This window comes from Leishmania martiniquensis, chromosome 27 (assembly GCF_017916325.1).
Source record: "Leishmania martiniquensis isolate LSCM1 chromosome 27, whole genome shotgun sequence".
NCBI lineage: Eukaryota > Euglenozoa > Kinetoplastea > Trypanosomatida > Trypanosomatidae > Leishmania > Leishmania martiniquensis.
This window is the reverse complement of record NC_090162.1, coordinates 12,501-34,424: the sequence shown is the minus strand read 5'-3', so window position 1 is coordinate 34,424 and position 21,924 is coordinate 12,501. Positions and strand designations below refer to the sequence as shown.

At 56.8% G+C, this 21,924-nt stretch overlaps 9 protein-coding genes across 9 annotated transcripts; all 9 read left to right on the top strand.

Annotated features, from left to right (window-relative positions):
• Nucleotides 1-732: 732 nt before the first annotated feature.
• Nucleotides 733-2,547, top strand: LSCM1_03355 (uncharacterized protein; the record flags this gene model as incomplete). The annotated part of the gene is made up of 1 exon (XM_067320899.1): nucleotides 733-2,547. The coding sequence occupies one exon, from the start codon at nucleotides 733-735 to the stop codon at nucleotides 2,545-2,547; it is 1,815 nt and encodes a 604-aa protein (XP_067177509.1).
• A 1,216-nt stretch (nucleotides 2,548-3,763) lies between these two features.
• LSCM1_03354 (uncharacterized protein) lies at nucleotides 3,764-4,822 on the top strand (the record flags this gene model as incomplete). Its single annotated transcript, XM_067320898.1, has 1 exon — nucleotides 3,764-4,822. The coding sequence occupies one exon, from the start codon at nucleotides 3,764-3,766 to the stop codon at nucleotides 4,820-4,822; it is 1,059 nt and encodes a 352-aa protein (XP_067177508.1).
• A 472-nt stretch (nucleotides 4,823-5,294) lies between these two features.
• Nucleotides 5,295-6,146, top strand: LSCM1_03353 (uncharacterized protein; the record flags this gene model as incomplete). The annotated part of the gene is made up of 1 exon (XM_067320897.1): nucleotides 5,295-6,146. The coding sequence occupies one exon, from the start codon at nucleotides 5,295-5,297 to the stop codon at nucleotides 6,144-6,146; it is 852 nt and encodes a 283-aa protein (XP_067177507.1).
• A 517-nt stretch (nucleotides 6,147-6,663) lies between these two features.
• On the top strand, nucleotides 6,664-6,876 carry LSCM1_03352 (uncharacterized protein; the record flags this gene model as incomplete). The annotated part of the gene is made up of 1 exon (XM_067320896.1): nucleotides 6,664-6,876. The coding sequence occupies one exon, from the start codon at nucleotides 6,664-6,666 to the stop codon at nucleotides 6,874-6,876; it is 213 nt and encodes a 70-aa protein (XP_067177506.1).
• A 1,106-nt stretch (nucleotides 6,877-7,982) lies between these two features.
• Nucleotides 7,983-10,346, top strand: LSCM1_03351 (uncharacterized protein; the record flags this gene model as incomplete). Its single annotated transcript, XM_067320895.1, has 1 exon — nucleotides 7,983-10,346. One exon carries the CDS (start codon nucleotides 7,983-7,985, stop codon nucleotides 10,344-10,346), a length of 2,364 nt encoding a protein of 787 aa, XP_067177505.1.
• A 671-nt stretch (nucleotides 10,347-11,017) lies between these two features.
• LSCM1_03350 (uncharacterized protein) lies at nucleotides 11,018-12,301 on the top strand (the record flags this gene model as incomplete). The annotated part of the gene is made up of 1 exon (XM_067320894.1): nucleotides 11,018-12,301. The coding sequence occupies one exon, from the start codon at nucleotides 11,018-11,020 to the stop codon at nucleotides 12,299-12,301; it is 1,284 nt and encodes a 427-aa protein (XP_067177504.1).
• Nucleotides 12,302-12,973: 672 nt separating this feature from the next.
• LSCM1_03349 (uncharacterized protein) lies at nucleotides 12,974-13,984 on the top strand (the record flags this gene model as incomplete). Its single annotated transcript, XM_067320893.1, has 1 exon — nucleotides 12,974-13,984. One exon carries the CDS (start codon nucleotides 12,974-12,976, stop codon nucleotides 13,982-13,984), a length of 1,011 nt encoding a protein of 336 aa, XP_067177503.1.
• An 853-nt stretch (nucleotides 13,985-14,837) lies between these two features.
• On the top strand, nucleotides 14,838-17,924 carry LSCM1_03348 (uncharacterized protein; the record flags this gene model as incomplete). Its single annotated transcript, XM_067320892.1, has 1 exon — nucleotides 14,838-17,924. One exon carries the CDS (start codon nucleotides 14,838-14,840, stop codon nucleotides 17,922-17,924), a length of 3,087 nt encoding a protein of 1,028 aa, XP_067177502.1.
• Nucleotides 17,925-18,946: 1,022 nt separating this feature from the next.
• LSCM1_03347 (uncharacterized protein) lies at nucleotides 18,947-20,071 on the top strand (the record flags this gene model as incomplete). Its single annotated transcript, XM_067320891.1, has 1 exon — nucleotides 18,947-20,071. One exon carries the CDS (start codon nucleotides 18,947-18,949, stop codon nucleotides 20,069-20,071), a length of 1,125 nt encoding a protein of 374 aa, XP_067177501.1.
• Nucleotides 20,072-21,924: the final 1,853 nt, after the last annotated feature.

Genomic DNA, 21,924 nt, shown 5'->3' with positions numbered 1-21,924 from the left:
CACAGGCGTCACACACTCAAATCGCAGTTACCACAGCGCCGCATGCTCCCATGCGCGACCGACCCTCTCAGTTGTGCGGGAGCGAAGTCTACTCCTCAAGCGTCTCTCTTACTTTTTCCCTCTTTCCTGCTCGCTACCCCCCCCCCCCGCTGCTCCCATCTCTTCCTCTTGGGCTGCACCCTCAACCACCGAAGTTGGCTTGCGCAAAAGCCAGAGCGACATAATTGCGTAAGCCCCCCTTTTCGCCATTTCTTCTGTATTCTCTCTCCTTATTTCGGCGCCGTTCTCTCTCCTCCTTTGTCCTTCTTTGTTTCACATGTGTTGCATCTGTCTCTTCACACTCTCAAACTCGGCGTGCGTATTCACTGCCCACTACTAACCCCGGGGGGAGCAGAGCTGCCTGTATGCTCTGTTTCCCGCACTCTGCGCATCTTGACGAACTCACCTCTATTTCGGTTTGCGTTGCGGCCTCGCGGCGACCGACACCACTAAGGAGCGCTCTTCTTTCCAAGGCACTTCCACCGGTGCCTTCTCGCTTTTTTCCTGCCGCGTTCACGCCGTCCGCACTTACACGTGGGCCGGCGCGGACAGAGTCGTCCTCGACCGACTCGTAGAGGCAGACAACCGCCGCTTCGCGACAGATTCGATCACAACGCATACCGCTACGGCGTATCAAAGAAAACGTTCAGAAGAGAAAGGCGCCACCGCTTCGCCTGCGACTCACTCAGCGGTATGTCTCACTCCCCTTTTTTTGAAAAGTGCTTCCGTATAGCCACGGACATACTTCGAAACTACATCGATGCGGCGGTCCAAAACGCCGCAGCGCGATTGCCCTCTGCGGCTCAGCCATACGCACTGTCGCTGGCGCGAGAGGACATAGGGGTGATCACGCTGATGACTGCTATGGTGACTGGTTTTATTGTATACATCGTCATTACGGCTGTGCTCCCAGGGCTGCGCATAGATTTCTATCTCGCGAAGCTGCCTACTGTAAAGAACGGTATACCGATTCTGGGCCACGCTCTACTGCTCATTGGCCCGTCCCCATGGTCCAAAATGGCGAACTGGAGTCTGTACCCAGAGAAGAACCTGCCGAAAACGAAGAAAGGCGTCGAAACACCGAAGACGAGCCGCCTCGTGACATACAAGGTGGGCAGCATGCGAGTGGTTTACATCAACGAGCCCCGCCTCCTGCGCCGCGTACTCCTGACGCACCAGCGCAACTATCGCAAAGCGCTTGCGGCGGCGTACAAGCACTTCATGTGTCTTCTCGGCACCGGCCTCGTTACCTCGGAGGATGAGCAGTGGAAGAAGCGGCGCTTGCTGTTGTCGCATGCGCTACGAGTCGACATTTTAGACAACATCCCAGAAATGGCCATAAGGGCGATCGATCGCGTTCTGCAAAAGCTCGACGCTGTGGACAGAAAGAAGCCATATTTAGACCTAAATGAGGAGTACCGCCACATGACGCTGCAGGTGATCAGCGAAAGCGCGCTGTCACTCTCTGCCGAAGAGTGCGACCGCATCTTTCCGGCTCTCTATTTGCCCATTGTGCACGAGTGCAACAGACGTGTATGGGCACCGTGGCGCGCTTTCATGCCTTTCCTGCATGGCTCGCGCGAGCGTAGCCGCTGCCTCTCCGAGCTGAATAAGGTGCTAGGCGAAATCATCTGCAGTCGCTGGGAGCAGCGCAAGGACCCGAAATACACGGTGAAGCCCGACATATTGGCTCTCTGTATGTCGCAGATCGACCACATCGACAGAAAGGTCATTGCCGAGCTCCGCGATGATGTGAAGACGATCTTGCTGGCTGGTCACGAAACATCAGCGGCGCTTTTAACCTGGGCGACCTACGAGGTCGTGCGCCGTCCTGAGATTGGCCAGAAGATAGTGGAGGAGGCTAGGCGTCTCTTCGACCCTGCCCGCTGCCAGCGCAACATGCCGACTCGCTGCGGTCCTTGCGGTGTTCCGAGTGCCAACGACGTGCGCGAGCTCGTGTGGACGCCTGCAGTGCTGCGTGAGACGCTGCGGCGGCACAGCGTGGTGCCACTGGTGATGCGTTACGCAGCGAAGGACGACATCTGGCCTGCGGCGGACACCGGCCTGGACGTGGACGTTCGCATTCCCGCCGGCTGTACGATCGCGGTGGGCATCGAGGGTGTGCACAACAACCCCGACGTGTGGAGCAAGCCGGACGTCTTTGACCCAACTCGCTTTATCGATGCTGAGATCGCCAACGACACAAAGTACCTCAATCAAAGCACCAAGGATGTGAAGTTTGCCAAAAAGATAGATCCCTTCGCTTTCATCCCCTTCATCAACGGCCCCCGCAACTGCCTTGGGCAGCACCTCTCCCTCTTCGAAACAGAAGTCGCCTTGGCATACGTGATGCTTAACTACGACCTCAAGATTTACCGTGATCCTTCGTACGAGGGGGACATTGCGGCATACGAAGATGCCGTCGGGCGCCACCATGATTTCATCATCCCGCAGGTGCCGCATCACGGGCTGAAGGTGTATGGCACGCCCAAGAAGCCGTTCATGTGAGGCGGATGAAGAACCACTACCATGACAGGAGAACAAGAAGGAGGCAAAAGGTCAGCACCCCGCCCAAAAGCGCATGTGCGTCTAACGCCACACTGCCCTCCCCCCAAGCGCACACAAGCCTCCTTGCTACTTCGGCTTCGTACACAGACGTGAGACAGCTGTGAAAGAGTACGAACGTAAGGTGCCCCCAAAGCGACTTGAGGCTGCCCTTTTCCTTTTTTTCTTGGGACGAGCGGCACAAAAGTCACAGACGCGCGTCGTTTCCGGTAATTTCCCCCCTTTCGCTCTCTCGCTCTCTCCCTGGCCAATCGCAGCTGACGTCTTTCACGAGATCGATCGGCTCTTTTTTCCCCCACTCCTCTTCTCAGTGCCAGAATCGTCGTCAGCACTCACACGAGAAGATCGATGATGGTATGGCGTCAAGCGGGCGCCGCTATCAGCAGAGGCACTATACCGCGCAGAAGGCACACGTGCGTATCAAGGATAGAAGAGAGAGCGTTACCTAAAAGCGCCCCGGACGTGCTCCTCGTCCCCCCTCTTCGTGTCGCTCCGAACTCCCTTCTTGATCGAATGCATAGCCCCGACAGTGAACTCTGCGTCAAAGGAACCACAGTCGGCCAAGCATCCCCCCTCCCTTCCCACATCCTCTCTCAGAAAGACATACACACCGGTGACGTCTCCCCTTCCCCTGTTGCTCGAGATGAGTGAACGCAAAGGCTGTGCCTGCGCCTGTGTGTGTGTGTGTCAGTAGCAGATTGCAGAGCACACTGTTCTCTGTGTGCCCTCTGCGCTGTATCCCCCCTCGACTTCCTCCCTGTTCTGGGAGCCCATCAAAAACAAGAGAGAAAAAGACGTGAAAATCGAAGGAAACACACAGGGCACCGTCGATGAGCTCAAAGCGCAGTGGACCAATGGGGCACCCGTGCCGCGGAAACTACCACCATGCTTTCAGCTCGCGAGGCTTGTGTAATCCACATTGCGCGCACCTCGGTCCCCGCTTTGTGGAACTGTCCGCCTAAATTACACTATTGGCTCGGTGCATTGACGAGACGCAATGTCCTACTCACCCTGCCCTCCCCTGGCAGCCCTCTCTCCCCCTCAAGCTTCCCCCTCTTTCTCCTCACCGAGTGGAACGCCTTCATCTATGTTGATCGTGCACGATGCACTGATCTCGAAAAAAGGGGCACCTGGGATCTCACGCGTGGCATCTGCGATGATGCCCGCGTTTCCGGCCGTCACTGAGCATGCAGCCACCCTTTTCTTGTCGATGCTGCTGCGGAAAAAGCACGTATCGGTACCGATGAAAGATGTTTTTCTCAGTACATCGCAGCCCCTGCTTGCCATACGCACTCTTGAGCAGGCGCAACGCAGAGCTTCATGGTCGCCGAGGGCTGCTGTGCACCATTCGCGAAAGCAACCGGCATCTCAGTCAATCACGCCACGCGCCGTCGATCTCCTCGTGGATGTTCCGGGATTCAGCTCCTCGCCGGAGGCTGCTTCTTCAGCTGCTGCTGCCACTCAGTTTGTGATCTTGACCGCGAGGAGCTCACTGGCTTCTCAGGTCAGTGATAACATAGTGCGCTTACCGCTCTCCTTGCTTGACGTCGCTCAGTATCATCGAGCTAGGCACAGGGAGCGGCTGCCTTCTTTGGTGGCGCCGCGCAGCAGAGTAGCCCCTAGGATGTTGTTGGAAGGGCAAAGGCGTGAGGCAACGGTGCAGAGTAGTCTCGAGCTCTACTGTGGCGCATCAAGCAAAGATTTCATGATCTTAGATGTTCCTGCCGACGTGGACGTTGACGATTACCTTTGGGAAAGCCTATTCGTCGCGGAGTCGATGCTGGAGGCTGACGGCGCGCTTCTTCTCGTGTCGCCGCACGCATTTTCTAGGCGTGTGCGTCGTTTTCTGCAGTGGCGCTTCTACCGGACGCACTACAGCGTTAATGAGGCCTGCGCGGCGTACTGCGCCTTGTGCACCGCTGTGGCAGCCGACTTTGGGGACGCTGCGGTGCGCCGCGACGATTTCCCAGGACAACTGCCGGCCGGAAAGCGGCGGCCGCGCAAGTGGAATCCCTATCGCCGGGCAGAACAGCAAAAGTTTGTGGCGACGCTTCGACCAGGGTTTACGAACGCCCCGCTCATTAAAGACGTCTTGCGTTGCAGCGTTGAGCGCGATCGGGACGCCGAGGAGCGCCTTCGCGACGCCGATGACGCCTTCCTTGCCGTGGCGTATGAGATGGTGGAGAAGGGAGAGTACAATTCGCATCCCAATGACTAATGGAGTGTACAGCAGCAGATGAGCAAACACTGCAGCAGACGAGCAAACACTGCAGCAGACGGGACGGCTCAATGCGCGCTACGCTGCCATGCATTCAATGCCCCTTTCGTTTTTCCCCGCATGACTCACCTCTGCGAAAGGATGTGCGCGACTCAGCCACGTACGAGAGCCACTCGAAGCGCGCACGTCTTTTCGGTGACTGGCATGTAGTCTATCATGCGTGTGTGTGTGTGTGTGCGTCGACGTCCGCACCTGTCCCAGCACAGTTCATCGGAGACTCACCGCACCAGCTCCCTTTCTCTCTACCTCGCGTTCTGTGATGCTACTTCTCTCTCGCTCTGCGTTGGCTCATGTGTATTCGTGGGCTTTTGCTCTTTCCCAAACGCGCTTGTACAGATGCGCTCGCTTTTTTTTTCCGGCTCTCTGCACCTCCACTTGTCTACACCGTGGCGCATCACCTCTGTGTCGCAAGATGGCACGGGCATTGATCTTTGCGCTGAGCCTTGTGGCGCTGTCTGCCGCAGCTACCGCGCGTGAACTTCATCTTCCGGCCGACATCTACGACAACGCTGCGGGCGAGTGGAGTGTGGAGTTGGTCTCGTCGTGCCGCTTGCCGTTATTAGGCTCGGTCACGTTTCAGAACACTACGGCTGTCGTCGATTGGCAAGAACAGGGGGCTCCAGAAATGGTGATCAGCGGGCAGCCGCTCGCGTCGTCGCTGAGCGTGGCAGCGCTTGCAGGCTTTTTGACGAAGGACAGTCATGAGCTCTCTTATGCTGCTTGTGAGCGCCAGGATAATTACCTTCCCACCCCGCAGAGGCCGACTCAGTTGGCCGGTGTGACCACGACGTACATGATGGCTTACTTCGGCGTGTTGAGCAGCTCACACCGCGGGAGCACTTGTGACACCACTAGCGAGCGCGCTGTCACGATTCAAGCTTTGGGCGCGCCGTTCAAACCAACTAGCGGAAAGGAGTGGCACATGCAGGAGGCCCTCTATGCGATAGAGGTTATTATCGATACAAAAAACATAGAGGGAACTTGTGCAGGCAGGAAGGTCACGAAGGCGCTGGAATCCGTGCCACAGAACGAAAAGCGCCCCCGAAAACGCCGTGCGCATCGAACTCTGATGACAGGCATGGTCGTCTCCAAGGCGGACGCTATGACGGCTGAGAACGGCGTTGTGACGCTGCGCTTCATTCGTCGATCGGCAGCACATCAACCATGGCTTTCACGCTACTACACCTCCATCTTATTCGCGACCATCTTCATTGCGTATCGCATCGTCCATTCCTTCTGTTCCGCTCGGGCTGCCAATTCCTAATCAGGCTCAGGTGACTGTTGTGGCAACGTGGCTGGCGGAGCTGGACGCGCCCCGTCGAGTGGCTGTAACTGTAACGTTGTCGGTATGGAAACCCACAAAACGAGCAGAAACTGATCTCAGGCTATCTGTGGCCGAATAATGCCGGCGAGCAGAGACAACCAGTGCTTGTGCTCCATCTTTCTACTAAACACATGCACACGCAGACAGCCTCAGGTGACAGCGACGGCGCAACGCCGAGATGGGTGCGCGAAGGAGAGCCGAAGACTTCACCCGGCTGTGCTGATGCTGCGGCGACTCTTACTCGTACCCCCACCCCCTTCCTGTGCTCGTCGCTTCTTGAGCAACGCGTCGTTGGTGCGTGGTGCAATTTCTCCTCGCTTAATCTCCGACTTCCCGCTCCTCTTTCGTTTCCTGCCAACTGGACTGCAAGGAAGTTTGCCCTTTCCACTTCTTTATCCGCCCCCCTTTCTAGACCCGCCCGACTTCTACTCAACGTCGCGACGACGTCCCCATCAACATGCCGCGCGCCTACCAGAGAGTTGAACTTGACAGCTCGATCTTCTCTCGCATCTTCGAGCAAGGCTGGGTGGCCTTCTTAATTCTAGGCGCTTTGATGATTGGACTTCGACTTTACAATGTGAAGCAGCGCCAAGATCAACGAAAGCTGCTGCGGGAGGGGCTCATGGCAGAGATAGGGTACCGCACCAAGGTCGATCGAAAGAGGGACTGACACAATATCGCTGTTATCTGTGCCTTACCCACCTTCCTCCCTCGAAGTGTCCTGGCCACGCCCATTCGATTCGCTTACAGTATTGGGAAGTGTGCTCACCATCTCTGAAACGACTGAGGGTTTTATTCTCCAGATGGCCCCCCTCCTTCTGATGCCAAATATGCGCCATGCGTCGCTCCGCCCCCTGCAGAGCTGCCACACGGGGCCCGACGACGTGTGTGTGTGTGTGTGTGGAGGTGAGGGGGCGACGCTGCCCTACGCAAGCGCCACGGACAGGCGCCCACCCACCCCCGCACCACACCCTACACGCCACCACGCTTCGCAGGCCGCACCAAAAGCAGCCCCCGCGCCGTGGCTCAGGCCCCCTCACACACGTACGCAGAGTGCAGGCCGAGCGGAGGGGGAGCGGGGGCAGGGGGGGTGGGGCACTTTCGAGCGGCGGCCCACGCTTCGCACAGCACATGCGCGGCACAAGCGCGCTCACGGTAGCAGGCCGCTTCGACGCCACGCCACCATGGGCACGGCCGCCGGCATCCGTAGGCGATACATCGCCATGACATGCCTGAGGCTGAGGGTGTTGAATCCCTGCGATACGGCGCGCACCGAGGTGACCCTCTTCATTGAGGAACGCTCATCTCACACAGTGTCACAATTCGAAATTCGCCGGAAAGCTGTGCATGGTGCCTCCTCTGCTAAGGACGGCTTATTCTGTGGTCGCCGAAAGAGAAAGAACGGATCGGTATGCACCCTGCCCTTTCAGACACAACTCACATGTCATACACTTATTCGTCCGCATGTAGCATGCTGATTAGGGCCCACTCTGCCAGTCACATGGACTGGGACTGAAGCGTCCGCAGTCGAAGTCCCATAGTAATCAATACCCGTTTCGCTGCCTTTCTGTCGTTTTGGGCGTGCGCGAATGCTGCCGATACTCTGCTCCTTTTTTTTCTTTGATGGTTGTGTCATCCGCTGAGTGCACAACACACACACATACACACAAACACACATTTTCTTTTGAGAGGAAAGAACAGAAAGGCTTCAGAGAGAGAGCGAGAACCACAGCGGAGCGTGACGCACTCGCCCGCCCACACAGACCTTTGCATATCATGTCCGCATACGTCAATGTTTCCGGCTTATCAGCCTCTGCTGAAGAGGATGCCCTTCAGCGCCTGCTCATGTCTAGTGGAGGTTGCGGGAGGGGATCCAACGCCCTCATGGATGCGATGCGCAAGATTCAGGCCCGCAATGCTGTTGACTCGGGGGAGGATCCTGCCTTCCCTGGAGTGGAGGCGGCACCGCTTACGAAAGCAGCGGACAATACAAAACGATGTGCGCCTCATGCGGCTGCAGAGCGGCCGAAGGCCAACGCTATATTGTTGCGAGAGCCCCAAAAGACGTCCCGTGCGGCCTCCTCGCCCTCTGTGGCTTTTGCCGCCTTGTCTGCGCAGGCCTCCAGTTTTCACGCAAGCAATCCAACAGACATCGACGCTCTTCCTTCACTTGTGGAGCTGGTGCATCCGAAGCTGCACCGACCGCTGATGGAGTCGATGAAGATCGAAAGCCTCACGCGTATCCAGAAGCTGTGCTGGGCGGCGATGCTGGACCGTGACAGCGATGTTCTTGTGCGCAGCGAGACTGGTAGCGGCAAAACGCTTGCTTATGCCCTTCCTACGCTTCACCGCCTTCTGTCGGAGTGTGACCAGACGCCCATATCCCGAGATGTCGGCACCCTCATCATCATCATGTGTCCGACCCGTGAGCTTGTGCTACAGGTGACCGAGACGGTGACTACTCTGGTGCGCTGCGCCCAGTTCATCACGGTCGGTGGCATTCACGGCGGTGAGAATCGACACAAAGAGAAAGCACGGCTGCGCAAGGGCCTCCCGATTCTGGTGACGACACCTGGCCGACTGCTTGATCACCTAAAAGCCACCGCTTCTTTCAATGTGACCCACGTTAAGACGGTGATCATGGACGAGGCGGATAGGCTGCTCGACATGGGATTTGAAAAGGCCCTGCGTGAGATTATGGAGCAGCTCGAGAAAAAGTGCCGCCGTTCAGCGGACGTGAAGCGTATTCTCGTCTCCGCAACCATCACAGACGGCGTTGAACGACTGTCGCACTTCGCGCTGCGCAAGAACGTCACTCGCATAGGGGAGACGCAAGACACTTTTTCCGTACCGACGACACTGAAACAGCACTACGTGATGGTACCGGTGAAACACCGTCTCTCGGTTCTTTTCAGCTTTCTTCGCTCACAGCTGGATGCCGGTGCTCACAAGATCATCGTGTTCGTCTCCACGGCGGACAGTACGGAGTTCCTTTACCTTCTCGCCTCTCGCCTGCAGTCCCCGTTTCACAAGAAATCGTACGAGGGCAGGGTGGTCACACGGCCGCGCGGAGCGCCCATGAGCACGAAGAAAATGGTGGAGGCCGCCAACCGTCATCTCGACCACGGCAGCGCCACGGACGAGGTGGTCACATTTGAGGAGGTTTCCGACGGCGAAGTGGAAGATGACGCGCGTCTTGACTCCTTCGCGGCGTCGCAGCGCGCTTTTTTGGACGTCAACGTGTTCAAGCTTCACGGCAATATGTCACAAGTGGACCGGGCCGCCGTCTTTCACGCCTTCAAGTTTGGCACTGGCAAGTCGCGCAGCGACAAGGGCGTCTTGTTCTGCACGGACGTGGCTGCCCGTGGCCTTGATATGCCAGCGATCGACTGGATCGTGCATTACGACCCTCCAACGGACCCGATCAGCTACGTGCACCGAATTGGTCGCACGGCGCGCATTGGAAACAGTGGCGACTCGATCCTGTTCCTTGCGCCGGACGAGGTGCGCTACGCGGCATACCTGACGCACTTTATTCACTCGCAGATGCGAGAGAGCGTTGGCAAGGAGGTGGGAGAGATGTCGGAGCGCAAGTATGAGACGTTTCTATTCTACCTCACTAAGCTGGATCCCAGGTCGAACCATATGTGGATGCAAAGCACAGCCGCACTGGAGCACGCCATCTCCCGCCTTGTGATGCAGCGCGACAAAGTGTGCGGTAAGAACGCCAAGGACAGCCTTTATCGCGTCGCACTCTTTTCGTACCAGTCATATCTGCGCGCCTATGCGGGCCTGCCAAGGCAAATCAAATCGCTTTTCTTTGCCGCCACGCCGCATCTTGGCCACGTCGCTCAAAGTTTCGGCATCGACAAGACTCCATCGGAGGTGCAGCGGGAAGTACGAACTTATATCCGTGAAGACCGCATACTCGCTCGCGACAACCGCAAGGGCACCGTCGTCAACTCCCGCGATGACGAGGGAGGAAAAAAGAAGCACCAGCGAGTGGAATTAGACCACGAGGAGCGCTATCACAGCATGCTCGCACAGAAGCAGCGCAAGGTCACCCGTGATTGGGCGGAGAAGAGGCGCGAGGAGAGCACCAAGATTCGGCCGCTACAGTTCTCCGAATTCGACGCGTGAGAGGACGCCTTTCACGAGCGAGAACGTAGGAGGGCAACGTTGAGACATACACAGACGTTCAATGTTTTCGCCTGAGGCGATGATCTAGTAACTTCGAGTAACCATCAGCTGCCTAAAGGCTTCTCCGTTTAACCAGCCTTCTTGGCGAAGGTCGTCTTGCGCAGCTGCGCCCTACGATCGTACACTCTATGCGCCCCTGTCATCGGTCCCGTTTTCTTCTCTTTTTTTTTTCGGGCGGCGCGACGCCGCTAGAATCGAGAAGGCGAGGCGTGACCAAGGGGGCGGGTCGTAGCCCTCGTATAAACTGCGAACAGAATTCTGAATTTCGTGTACGACTGCTTTCGTCGCGTGTGCTACACCTCCACACGTGTGCGGGCGAGGCCGTAATCCATGATTTACATGTGCCGCTGCTTTTACGCTATCCTCCTCCCTCTTGGACTCGCTTATGCCCGTCTCACGGACTCGTACTTAGTTCCTAGCCGCCTTACTGGCGCCGCCGCATCTCATTTGTGCATAGCGCTTTTCTCTCTCACACTCGCCGTGCTGCTTCCGTGGCATTTCCGTGCTGCAAGCAGCTCCGCTACGACAGTTGCGCTTGCCGGCAGGTGTAGCTTTTTGTTTGCGTTTACGTTTTCGTGGCCGCCCACCCATTTCTGCGGTGGCCTCACAGGATGCCGCCTTCCCAGAATCTCTTTTTGCAGACGGCCGTCATATCGCTCAATGTGATTGGCCTGTGGGACGCGTACCTGATGCTGCGCCAGCGTCGTGCCTACCGAACAAAGGAGATGCCATCGTATTTCAGGAACGACATCACGGACGACGAGTTCACGAAGGCGCAGGAGTACGAGGGCGAGAGGTGCACGTTGGGCCTTCTACAGCATGTGAAGGGGCTCATACTGAGTAACGTGAGCATTCTCCTGCGACTTCCTGCCCGCCTGTACTACTTGATTGCGCAGCACAGGAATTTTCCTTCCGGCTCCTTCTCTCACAATTACGCGACCGCCGTAGCAGGGGAGCTCATTTCCACTTTAATTGACATCCCCTTCTCCTACTACGAGAACTTTTATGTTGAGGAGGAGCACGGCCTCAACAAGATGACCAAGACGGAGTTCGGGAAAGACATTATCAAAAAGCTGTTTCTCCACGTCACGCTGCTCTACCCGCTGCAGATCAAGCTCATTCAGTATGTGGTGCAAACATTTGGCGCACGGTTTCCCTTATACCTCTTCTCGGGCATGTCGGTGATGCTGGTCTTTTTTCTTTTGGCGTTGCCCACCGTCATCCAGCCGATGTTCAACAAGTTTACCCCGCTCGACAGAGAGTCTCCCCTCTACCAGAAAATCGAGCATCTCAGCGAGGAGCTGAGCTTCCCGCTCAAAAAGGTATTCGTCGTGGATGGCAGCCGCCGCTCACACCACAGTAACGCGTACTTCTACGGTTTCGGCAGCTACAAGCGCATTGTTCTTTACGACACTATCCTGGAGCAACTGAAGGATGACGACGAGTCCATTATAGCCGTGCTGTGCCACGAGCTCGGCCATTGGCACCACAACCACATCTACATAAACCTCGCCATGGCTCTTTCTCAGCTCTTGCTGATCTCCTACGGTGCACGCCTAGTCCTCTTTAACCAGAGGATTTATGAGGAGTTTGGCTTCCATGAGATGGACCCGGTCATCGGACTCAACATTTTTGCTGACGTCATCTATGGCCCACTGAGTACGTTTATTGGATACGGATTCTGCTACCTTTCGCGACGGCACGAGTTTGAAGCGGATCGCTTCGCCGTCACCCACAATCACGGAGAGGGCCTGAAGGAGGCCCTTTTGGTCATCACAAAGGAAAATCGGGCCAGCTTGACGCCGGATCCGCTCTACTCCGCACTCCACTTCACTCATCCTCCCGTCTACGAGCGCTTGCAGGCGATCGATGCGAAGCTCAAGAAGCGAGAGTAGATTCCACCACCTCTAGTGCAGGTACGTTCTCCCGCACGTTCTTTTCCCTCCTTTCGCCTGGGACGCTTCTGTCGCTGTGTTTCTTCCGCTCTTCAGTGGTCCTTGCCAAACGCATACGCTGCACTAATGGGCTCAATATCGCTGCCGGACCTCGAGGCTGGCTCTCTCATATCTCTTTGCGTGCACTGCACGGCACGAGAAAGCGTCGAAAAGAAAAGAGGATACGGTATTGCGCCTTCATGAGGACTTGGCATTGCCGCCGCCCCTACCAGCACGCGTACACCGCTCCAAAACGTGCGCGGCAGTATTGACACCTGTTCCCCCACTGCTCAAGCGGAGGAAGTGATGCGCGCGACAGGATGCATTTGGGCACGCGTAGGATAGCGCGCAGTCCCACCGCCCGCCACCCCACTCCTTCACGAGAAACTGACGTACTACCTATGCGTACTCTTGGAGCTCCGCCGCATGAATCGATGCGCCTTGTCGACCGTGTCGCGCCTTTCCCCCTTTGCGTTTATTTTCTTGATCGTCCTTTCGTGGATTGCACTGGGCGCACGCGCGACGTTTTTGCTCGGCATCCAACCCATCGCCATCCGTCGCCACTGCAACAGAAGGGCATTTGATGGCGTCGGTGTGCGGTATTTCTTCTCCCCTTTCTCACACCTCCCTCTCATGGAGCTTCAGGGCCCCTTTCTAGTGATTCCGACGAAGCGGGGCGCTGTTCCGAACTTGACGCCGGCGCAGGCGAACGCGATTCTAGAGCCGTCGGAGCGAATTCTGGCCACCAGCGTTTTCGAGGCGATGGACTTTGTGAAGCCATGCGTCGAGGCCGGGATGCCGTTGGCAGAATACAGCGGCCTGCGTGGGTACAAGACTGTGCTGACGCTGCGCTCGTCGTTTCACGGCCTTCACGCGAGCGCGTCCTCCACCGACTCCGCCGTAGCCGGTGACAGCGACAAAGGCCGCTCTGTGGTGTCTGTGGATAAGTGGCGGGAGGTGGTCAAAGCAACGCAGCCAGCCCTGGCGGTGGCTATACATGAGTCTGTTCCCCTTTCCGAGCCACTCAGCAAGAGGCGACGCGTCGCCGCGGCCCGCTCTGAAGCGTGGCTGATCCGGTCTAGAGAGGCAGCAGATGTGGGGTGCCCCATTTTACCATCCATCTCGGTTGCAGGACCCGACCGTGGTGGCTACATTGACGCCGTGCCTCGTGGGGAGAACAGCCACGAGTTTTATCAAACCCTTCAGGAGTTGAAGTTATCGCCGGGGAAGTGCACCATGTGCATCGCCCCAAGCATCACTGCACTACTTGTCGCTATGGCGAGCAACGTGTCACTGATGGAGTGCCCACTTCCGTGGGCGCTAGCGGAGAAAGGCGTAGCACTGCTGCTTCCCGTCGATGATGCGATGGCGACGATGCAGCAGCCTCTTGCGCCACTTCTAGACTTGAATGACAACGTATTCGCGCTCGACATCAATCCTATCGCTCAGGGGTGCGACTGCTTCACCTGCAAGCGACACTGTCGTGCCTACGTTCATCACCTTCTTACTGTTCGAGAAATGAACAGCGACATTCTCTTAGTAATGCATAATCTGACGCAGGTGGTCCGGCTTGTTCGAGCCTACAGGTGCGTCGATGCCTCAACGCGTGAGACTCTTGTGAGTCGCGTTGCTTCCGCTTTGTGACAACGCGAAGCGGGGGCACCGCATGCGGGACTCATCGAAGTTCTCGCCTCGCGCTATCCATTCTGCAATGTGTGCTTCTACGCAACGCTGCACTAAGACACCGCCACATCACACAAGAGCAGCTCAATCCAACACGTGCATGAACGGTGCACGGCAGACACTTCCCAGTTGTGTTCCCCAAAAATAAACAAGAAGAACCGCCGGTGACATCTCTGCCGCCTCTCGCTATCGTTCTCAGTCCTCTAAACATTCACGGGCAGATAGTTCGAGAAAGGAAAGACAAGCAGCTCTTTACGTCTCTGTGCTCTTGCTCCCGTGCCTACGTTCGTGTTGGGCGGCCAGAGCACGGTGGGCAACGCTTCGATCTCTTTCGCGTTTTCTCAGTTTCGTCGCTGGCGCTCGATTTCAATGGGTGCTCTGCCTTCTCCCCCATTCCTCAGAGTTCATCCGATCCTTTTCTCGTGCTCGCTTGTTTTTCCCTTCGTCTTTCTTCGTCCCGTACACACACGCACACACACACCATCGATGCGGCAAAGCCACCTTGAGCCCTCGAAGCAGCCGCAAGGTCTCCACCACGACGAGGTGATAGAGATCAGGGCAACGTTTTTGGTAGACCCCCTCCCTCGCCTCCCCTTCCCCTCCCCACAAACACACATCAAGTAGGCAAAGACGTGCACACATAGACACGTGCTCCATCCATAGATGCGCTAGCCTCCTGTCCTCAAGCCAGGGCGCTTAGATCTACACACCATCACACTATCGACAGAGATCCCCTTTGGGCTCCTTTCGTTTCTTATTATTTTTGCGAACACCGAAGCGGCTGACCTTCAACGTCACAGCATCGCGGAGCAACATGCCGCTGCTTCTCTCGTCGCGGGGGTGGGTCAAAGGCTGCACCATTGCTGTCCTGCTGCTGATTATTTGTGCAACACGTGCAGCATCCCAGGTTAGTCCAAACTGTTACGAACATGGCTTGGCACTTGATGTTCCAGACTACAGTTGCCAGGCATGCCCCGCCCACGCTCGCAGAGTACAAGGGGCGTGCGTCTGCGATGCAGGTTACGCGTTACAGATCGACGCCAGCACTGGTACGCAATCGTGCAAAGACTGCAGTGCACAGCAAATGATGGTGAGCGTGGCAGGCACTCTCAATGCATCCGCACATTGTCTTCCTTGTGGAGGAGACCGCCAGCTGAGCTGCTTAATGGATGCTACCTACAACGCAGCCGAGCGAACATGTCTCTGTGCTCCAGGGAGCGTCATGGTGCAGAAGATTGGTGCACTTGTGCTGTCGGCAGCGATGTGCGCGCCGTGCGCGTCGTCAGCATGCGTGACCTGCTCCTTTCCATATGAGCTCGATGCGACCAGCGGCGAGTGCCGTTGCACTGCCAGCTTTACCATGCTCTACGATGGTTCCTGTGTGCCTACCACGGCGTACGAGTCGATGGTCGCAGCAGCATCGGGAACATCGGCGGCACTTTCTCCACCAAACATTGACAACAGCGGTGCGGATGGGCCTCCAACTATGGTTTTTCCTGTGCAGACATACTCGATTGGCGCCGCCGTGCTATGTAGCCGTGGCAACAGCACAGCCTGCAATCTGCTGGCGAACCTGTGCGTTTTGATGAACTATCAAGATAGCGCCATGCCATGCGCTCTGTACCAGCACATTAAGCAGAGCAAGCCGTGTAACGATCCGTGGTGCGAGACGGTGGAGGGTTTGCCTTGGCTGTACTACACCCGAAGCAATGCCGACGTCTTGAGCGACGCAGCGACAGAGTTCCCTCTCTCGTCGCGCCAGTCACTTCAGTTTGTGGTGTCGACTTTTGATCTCTACGGCAAGTGGCTCGGGTATCAGTCAATGGTGAGCCAAGTCAACCAGTGCTTTCTGGTCAACACAAAGCTGCAGATGTTTTTCTCCGCCGGCGAAACGCGCGCCACGTCGTGTTATGCAAACTGGCGCTGGTTCCTTCAGGCTAACCGCACTCTCTTTTACGAGATTTACATTCGACACCCTTCGAACGCATCGCGGCTGACGCCTGTGCCCCTGCTAATCGATTATTCCAACTACAAATTTGAGCCGGCGACGTTGTACGACCCGTGGCTCTACCGCGGCAGCACCGTTGCCCCCAGCGGCGCCATTTCTGCGAGTGGGCTCCGGCGGCGGTTTTACGCGTACGACAACGTGGGCGGCCGTCGCTCTCAGCGCCTTCGCTCGCTACCCAGCTACGTTACCGTGCTTCGCAGTGCCAGTGTAGTTCTCGGTAACGATCATCGAGACGCTCGTTACGTTCGCATCCCGCTTCTTGTGCTTCAGTACGCCTCGAAAATGGCGTCGATGATCGCCGAGGCTGCCGCCGCCGACGACCTCGACACCGTGCGACAGGAACCGCTCAACGCCAGCAGCCACTTGGACTACGCCATCCGCTGCGACATGCACTCGTATTACTTGCCCAGCACCGATTCGGTTAGCCACGGACTAAAGATCACGCTTACTGTCTTGTGCATTTTGTGCTTCTTCACGGCTTGGGCACGCACGTATGGATGGATGCGGCGGCGACAGTACCTCGTGGTCGACTGGCTCGCGCTGGTCCGCTTCCTTGTCTACTTCTGCGACCACATTGGTAATCTGTTCTTCGTTGTTGTCGCCGTTGCGTCGTGGTACATCTTTATCGCGTACAAAAGCCAGCTCGCCTTGTCGCAAGCGGTGCGTGTCGGTGACGTCTACCTGAACGCGATGCTTTACGTTGCTGCCACGGCGAAAGCGATCACAGTGCTTTACCGGCTGGCGGAGCAGTGCAACGCTGACTATTTTGTCATCGACTGGGAGCGGCCCAAAGGGCAGCTGCTACGCGAAAACAAGGTTGTGCCGGTGAGCATGTGGCGCTCAACGTTTGTGGCAAACGAGCTGAACGAGCTACAGGCCCTGCGTTACTGGTGCCCACTGCTCACCATGGCGATCATTCTCCTCTTCCTGGTTGGCCTCGATTACCAGAACATGTCCGCCAGTGTCGTGCGGGGCTCTCGACAGGCGGACGGAATGGCCACCTCTTTTGATACCCTTCGCGTCGCGATTGACACCTTCTTCTGGGTGGCAGTGGCGCTGGTGATGTACTTGTTGGAGTACCAGATTTACTATCGCTTCATCGTGGTGCATCCCCTCCAGGCGTTCGTCGACCTCTGCTCCGTATCAAACATCTCCATCATTATCCTTTTGGAGCAGCAGTGGGGCTTCTACATACATGGTGAGTCCATCCACGCCCACGCCGATGTCAGTATGGAGGAATTCCAACACAACCTGTTCCTGGAGGCGCAGGGAAACCTGCCGGTTCGTGGATTAGGGGGCCAAAGCAAATGCCAGTCTTTTGAAGTGTTCCTCGGGCCCTACACGCGGCAATATCTTTATATGTGCTATATGGAGATCTATTTGGAGCACCAGCGCGCGCTTGGCAAAGGCGAGTGCGCCGTCAACCCGGCTAAGTGGCACCACTTCGAATTTCTTTCCCTCTTTTCGCGCAAACTCCGCGTCTACTCCAAGGCGGCCTTGGCGATTCGAGACCGCATCAACTACTCCTTCCAGCAAAGTGTGCGCCGCGCGGAGAGCACGCTGCTGGTGAAGTTTGTGCTGCAAAAGTGGCTCGACTTTTCACCCAATGTGATGTACATGAACGGACCGCAGCGCGGTGAGCATGGCGGTAAGGACCTCTTCTTCATCGACGACGTTCGATCGTACGGTCGTGCGTTTCTCTGCGGACTTGACTTTGATCTTTTTGTGCTGTATGCGGCTCTTTTTGCTGCTATTGATGTCTCGCTTCACAACTTATATGCAGCCGTCGTGCTCACCTTCACCGTTGAGGTTATCGTCCATTTCTACCGCGTCCGTGAAGGTCTCGTCAACCTGAGCCAGAAAACGATGATCGATGATCGATTTTTTTTGTAGAGATTTGCCCAGACCCAACCTTCTGCTATGGCTCGTTTCTTTGAAAGAGGGGCGAGGGCCTTCTTCCCTATCGTTGGCCCTTCTGGCCTCCTTGTGGGCTGTTTCCAACCTCGCTCTCCATACTTTTTGCGAATCGCTGGAACGCATGACGGTTGGAGCGGTGAGTTCTCGTTGGCTGCGTGTAGTGCCTTTGCGTTCTCGGGGGCGCGTTTGTTACCCTCGTTGCGCCTGCTCCTCGCGGACGTTGACTGCCGAGCTGGTAGAGCGGTAGTCGCCGAACCCTTCCTCTGTCGTCTCGTGCTTCTGTCTCTTTGTACTACTCTCTCCCTTTCCCTAGTAGACCGCGGTAGGTAATGCAGCGCACACTCACAGCGAAAAAACGCTACACGTAGTGCAACCAGCCACCTGTAAGGGTGCGCAGAATCGAACGTTCCGAAGCCGACATTGCCGTGAGTAATGCGAGCGGCGGATCCACCGGGTAGAGACATGTTGCATTCGCTGAAATCGACAGCACCCACGCAGTTGCCAGCAAGTGTGCGCGGTGTGGGGGCTCACCCATTCTCTCCTCACCCCTCATCAACATGCCTTCACCACCGCTCCTTCGGCGACAAAAAACAGCTTCGCGGCGGAACCCCCGCACTTCTCGTCACCGTCTCTCCGCTACTCTCTGCTCATTTGTCCTTCCCCTTCTCTATAGTAGTGTCGAGGCACACAACGTCAGCCGACTGCCCACTGCGTTTATTTTTCCTCCACGACGTTTTCCGCGCTCCCTGGTTTTTTGGTGAATGAGGTACCTCTCTCGCACCTCCCTTTTCAGCGCAGCTCGGCGCGCGCGATTGTGGCAGAACAGGACCGGTGTGGGTACTCCTTCGATCCCTGCCACCCTCACTTCCAGGAGGGCGCCGGTCGCTGTGATGCAGCGGCGCTGGATTTCGACCTCGCCGGGAGGCTCGGGTGCGACTGGGCGGCGAGACCCTCTCCTTGGGGTTGTCCAGGTTACTTCCAAGAACATCACAACCGAGATGGACTCCAAGGTTCCTCTGTTGCTCTACTTCATGGTCGCCAACCACCCCGACGTGAAGCAGTACACGGAGCTCCTGTCTCACCAGGTGGATCAGGCGAATCGCCGCCTGAAGGGCGACAACCTTGGCGAGCTGTATCAAGAGTTTGGCAAGGACGCAGGATTGGCGATCAAACTTGGCGTGGTGGACTGCCTGCAGGAGTCGGGGCTGATGGATAGGTTTCAAATCGATCCGCACATGTTTCCCTTGATCTACTTTGTGCGCAACAAGGTGTTCTGCGATAAGCTGGTCGGCATCGTCGCCGAATCCCATGCAAAGGATGCTGTGGAGGCGTTCATTGAGTACGCCAAGGTGGAGTCGAAAAGCGAGCGGGAGGGCGGCTCTTTACTTCAGAAGGTGAAGCGGCAGGACAACGACGACGAGAACGCCATGACTCTCATTGCTGCAGCCCACAGCCAGATGCGGTCAGGCGATCATGCCAAAAGTAAAAAGCTTTTCGAAAAAGCACTTCGCTTGTCCATGGAGGACATGGAGGTCGTCAAGAAGCGCTACGGTGTACCGCAGAAGAAGATGACCCCAGAGCTATGGGAGAAACTGAAGCGCGAGCCGTGCTACAACTCGGCTCCGGAGGCCCTCTGCGGGCTTGCGATGTGCGCGCTAGCATCGCAGCAGCGCGACGAAGCCTTCCGTCTAGCTGCTCAGGTGCGCGAGGAATTTCCGTTTGCACCGCAGGACATGCGCACTGTCGCCGAGGCTGTTGTCCGCATCGAGCTCATTAAGCTAGTCGACTACATGCCCGACAGAGACAATTACATGCGCCTTCTCAAGTTTGACGAACTCGTCCGCGAGCCTGCACAGTTTTACAAGCACCACCTTAAGCGCGCCGTCGCTTTTTACGTGGAGGGAGTGGTCGGCCAGGCCATTGAGGAGTGCCTGCGCCTCATCCGTGCGGAGCCGAAGCTTCTCGCCGCGCTCAAGGAAGATGGCATTGTACCGAAAGACCTGCGACTCGGGCCGACCACCGTCACACCCGCGCGGCAGGTCATTCTAGCCATCTTTGAAGCTCTCGGTCCCACTAACGAACACGTGGAGAAGGGTCGTAAACTGCTTCAGTTGTACGTTTAACTCGTCTTCGACCGCGCCCGCGGGGCTGCATCTCACAGCCGTAGCGAATCATCCGTCCGTCACGGCAGGAGGAAAGTGAGCGATGGCACGCGATCGTATGCCCTTATCGAACTAATTCAGGTGCCAACAGCAGCGCCCTGCTGAACCCCCTTTTACTGCTCGTAGGTGCGTACGCGAGTAGGCAGCGCTCGTCTCACCAACTACCGCATGCATGCATGTGTGTTGTTGTCGCATAGCACCGAAATAAATATTTCTATCCTCTTCTTCAGCCTTATTACAGGCAAGCAGACGAGGACTGTACAGTGGGCACCGGCGCGCTTCCTCAAGGGTGTCTCTTCTCACAGACCCAAAGGATGACGCCCTGCAAGTACTGAAACCCAGATCCAGCATGCCGCTAGCAGAATGGTCACCTGCTGGAGGGTTCAGCGATCGAGATGGGTGAGCCATCCCGACAGGCACCTTGAAGCGGCTGACTGCCGCACGTTGCGGCCCTCTCTTTGGCTTCCCCGCTGTGCCGGTGCTTCTCGATGTGACTATCACTCTCTCTCTTTGCTCGCGCATCCAAAGAACTTCGCCTGTAGGGTGCACCGAACGGTTGAAGGTGCGGCTGGAAACGCGGCAACGACAAAACAACCTCCCTTTCGCTACCTCCGCTACCGCGTGCAGCAGATGTAACACAGCGCTCAGCTTCTCGATTCACCCGTTAACTCGTTGCGCGCATAGCACCTCGGCCGCTGCTTTGACGGATGTGTTCCAGCGGTGAGAGCGCCTTCTCGATGCTCTCTGCCGCCACACAAACTGTTCTTTTAACAGTGATATACTGAATTCCTATGGTTTCGCAGTTGCAGGAGGCCCGCCACCACGGTGCTCATCTCACAAATGCTGCTGCGTGTCCGTCGCATCTCCCCGCATCGCCGTGCGTGCTTCAGCCTGCGTACACATTTTACGTGCACCCACTTTTTTCCCGAGGCGCCCTTGACATCATGATACCGGAACAATGCTGTCAGCTCGGTCTCGCTACTATTGCTTCCCCACGTATCCAAACCCCTCGCGCTGCCTGCATGCGACATCCTCAACACCAGCAAAGCGAGAAACGCGTCCAACAGAACTTGCCCATGCAAAAATGGACCGCGCCACCTTGACACATTCGTGCCGCACCACCTGCGGCATCCTCTCTATACCCTGCTTCGGATCGGTTTGCGCCACTTAACATAGCTCCATGCCCTAGTGAACCCTAACAAACGAATCATCTGATCAAACGGGCCGCTTCAACTTCACGCTCCCGCTCATGCTAGCAGCCAAGGTGCGTGGTGTTCCTATGGAGCCGGTCACTAAAACGACTTGCATTCCTCATAGTCGCCTAACAGTCGCCGCCGACTGGTACTTTGTGAGACTGTGTCGCAATCTAGACAATTTTCATGGATTCTACGCAGTTTAAGACCACGCCTGTGACGTACGGTTGGGGACCATCACCCGTAACAACACACACCAGCTGGGACAGGAGAAAGCTCGTCCCGGCTGGACGACGCCACCAATCGCTCACCTAAACAATTCTTCATACCACTTGCAGAGCACTCCCAATTTAGGGGAAGGCTTTCGCCGACGTAAGTCTTCCACGTTTTCAGGTGTATCTCGAAGGGGTGCAAGTCAGCTGACTACGAGCAGCCGCACACATACATTGCCACGCTTTGCCTGCCAGCTGCTGCTCCCCCTACTCCCAGCTGTGGCGAGCCTCCAACCCACTCGCGGGCAGTTACTTCTCCGAGAACTGTCACCTACGACTCCCATTACGCAGCGCGATCCTCTACATCTTCCACCTCACTGGTTGCAATGAACGAGCCGCTACTGGTGCA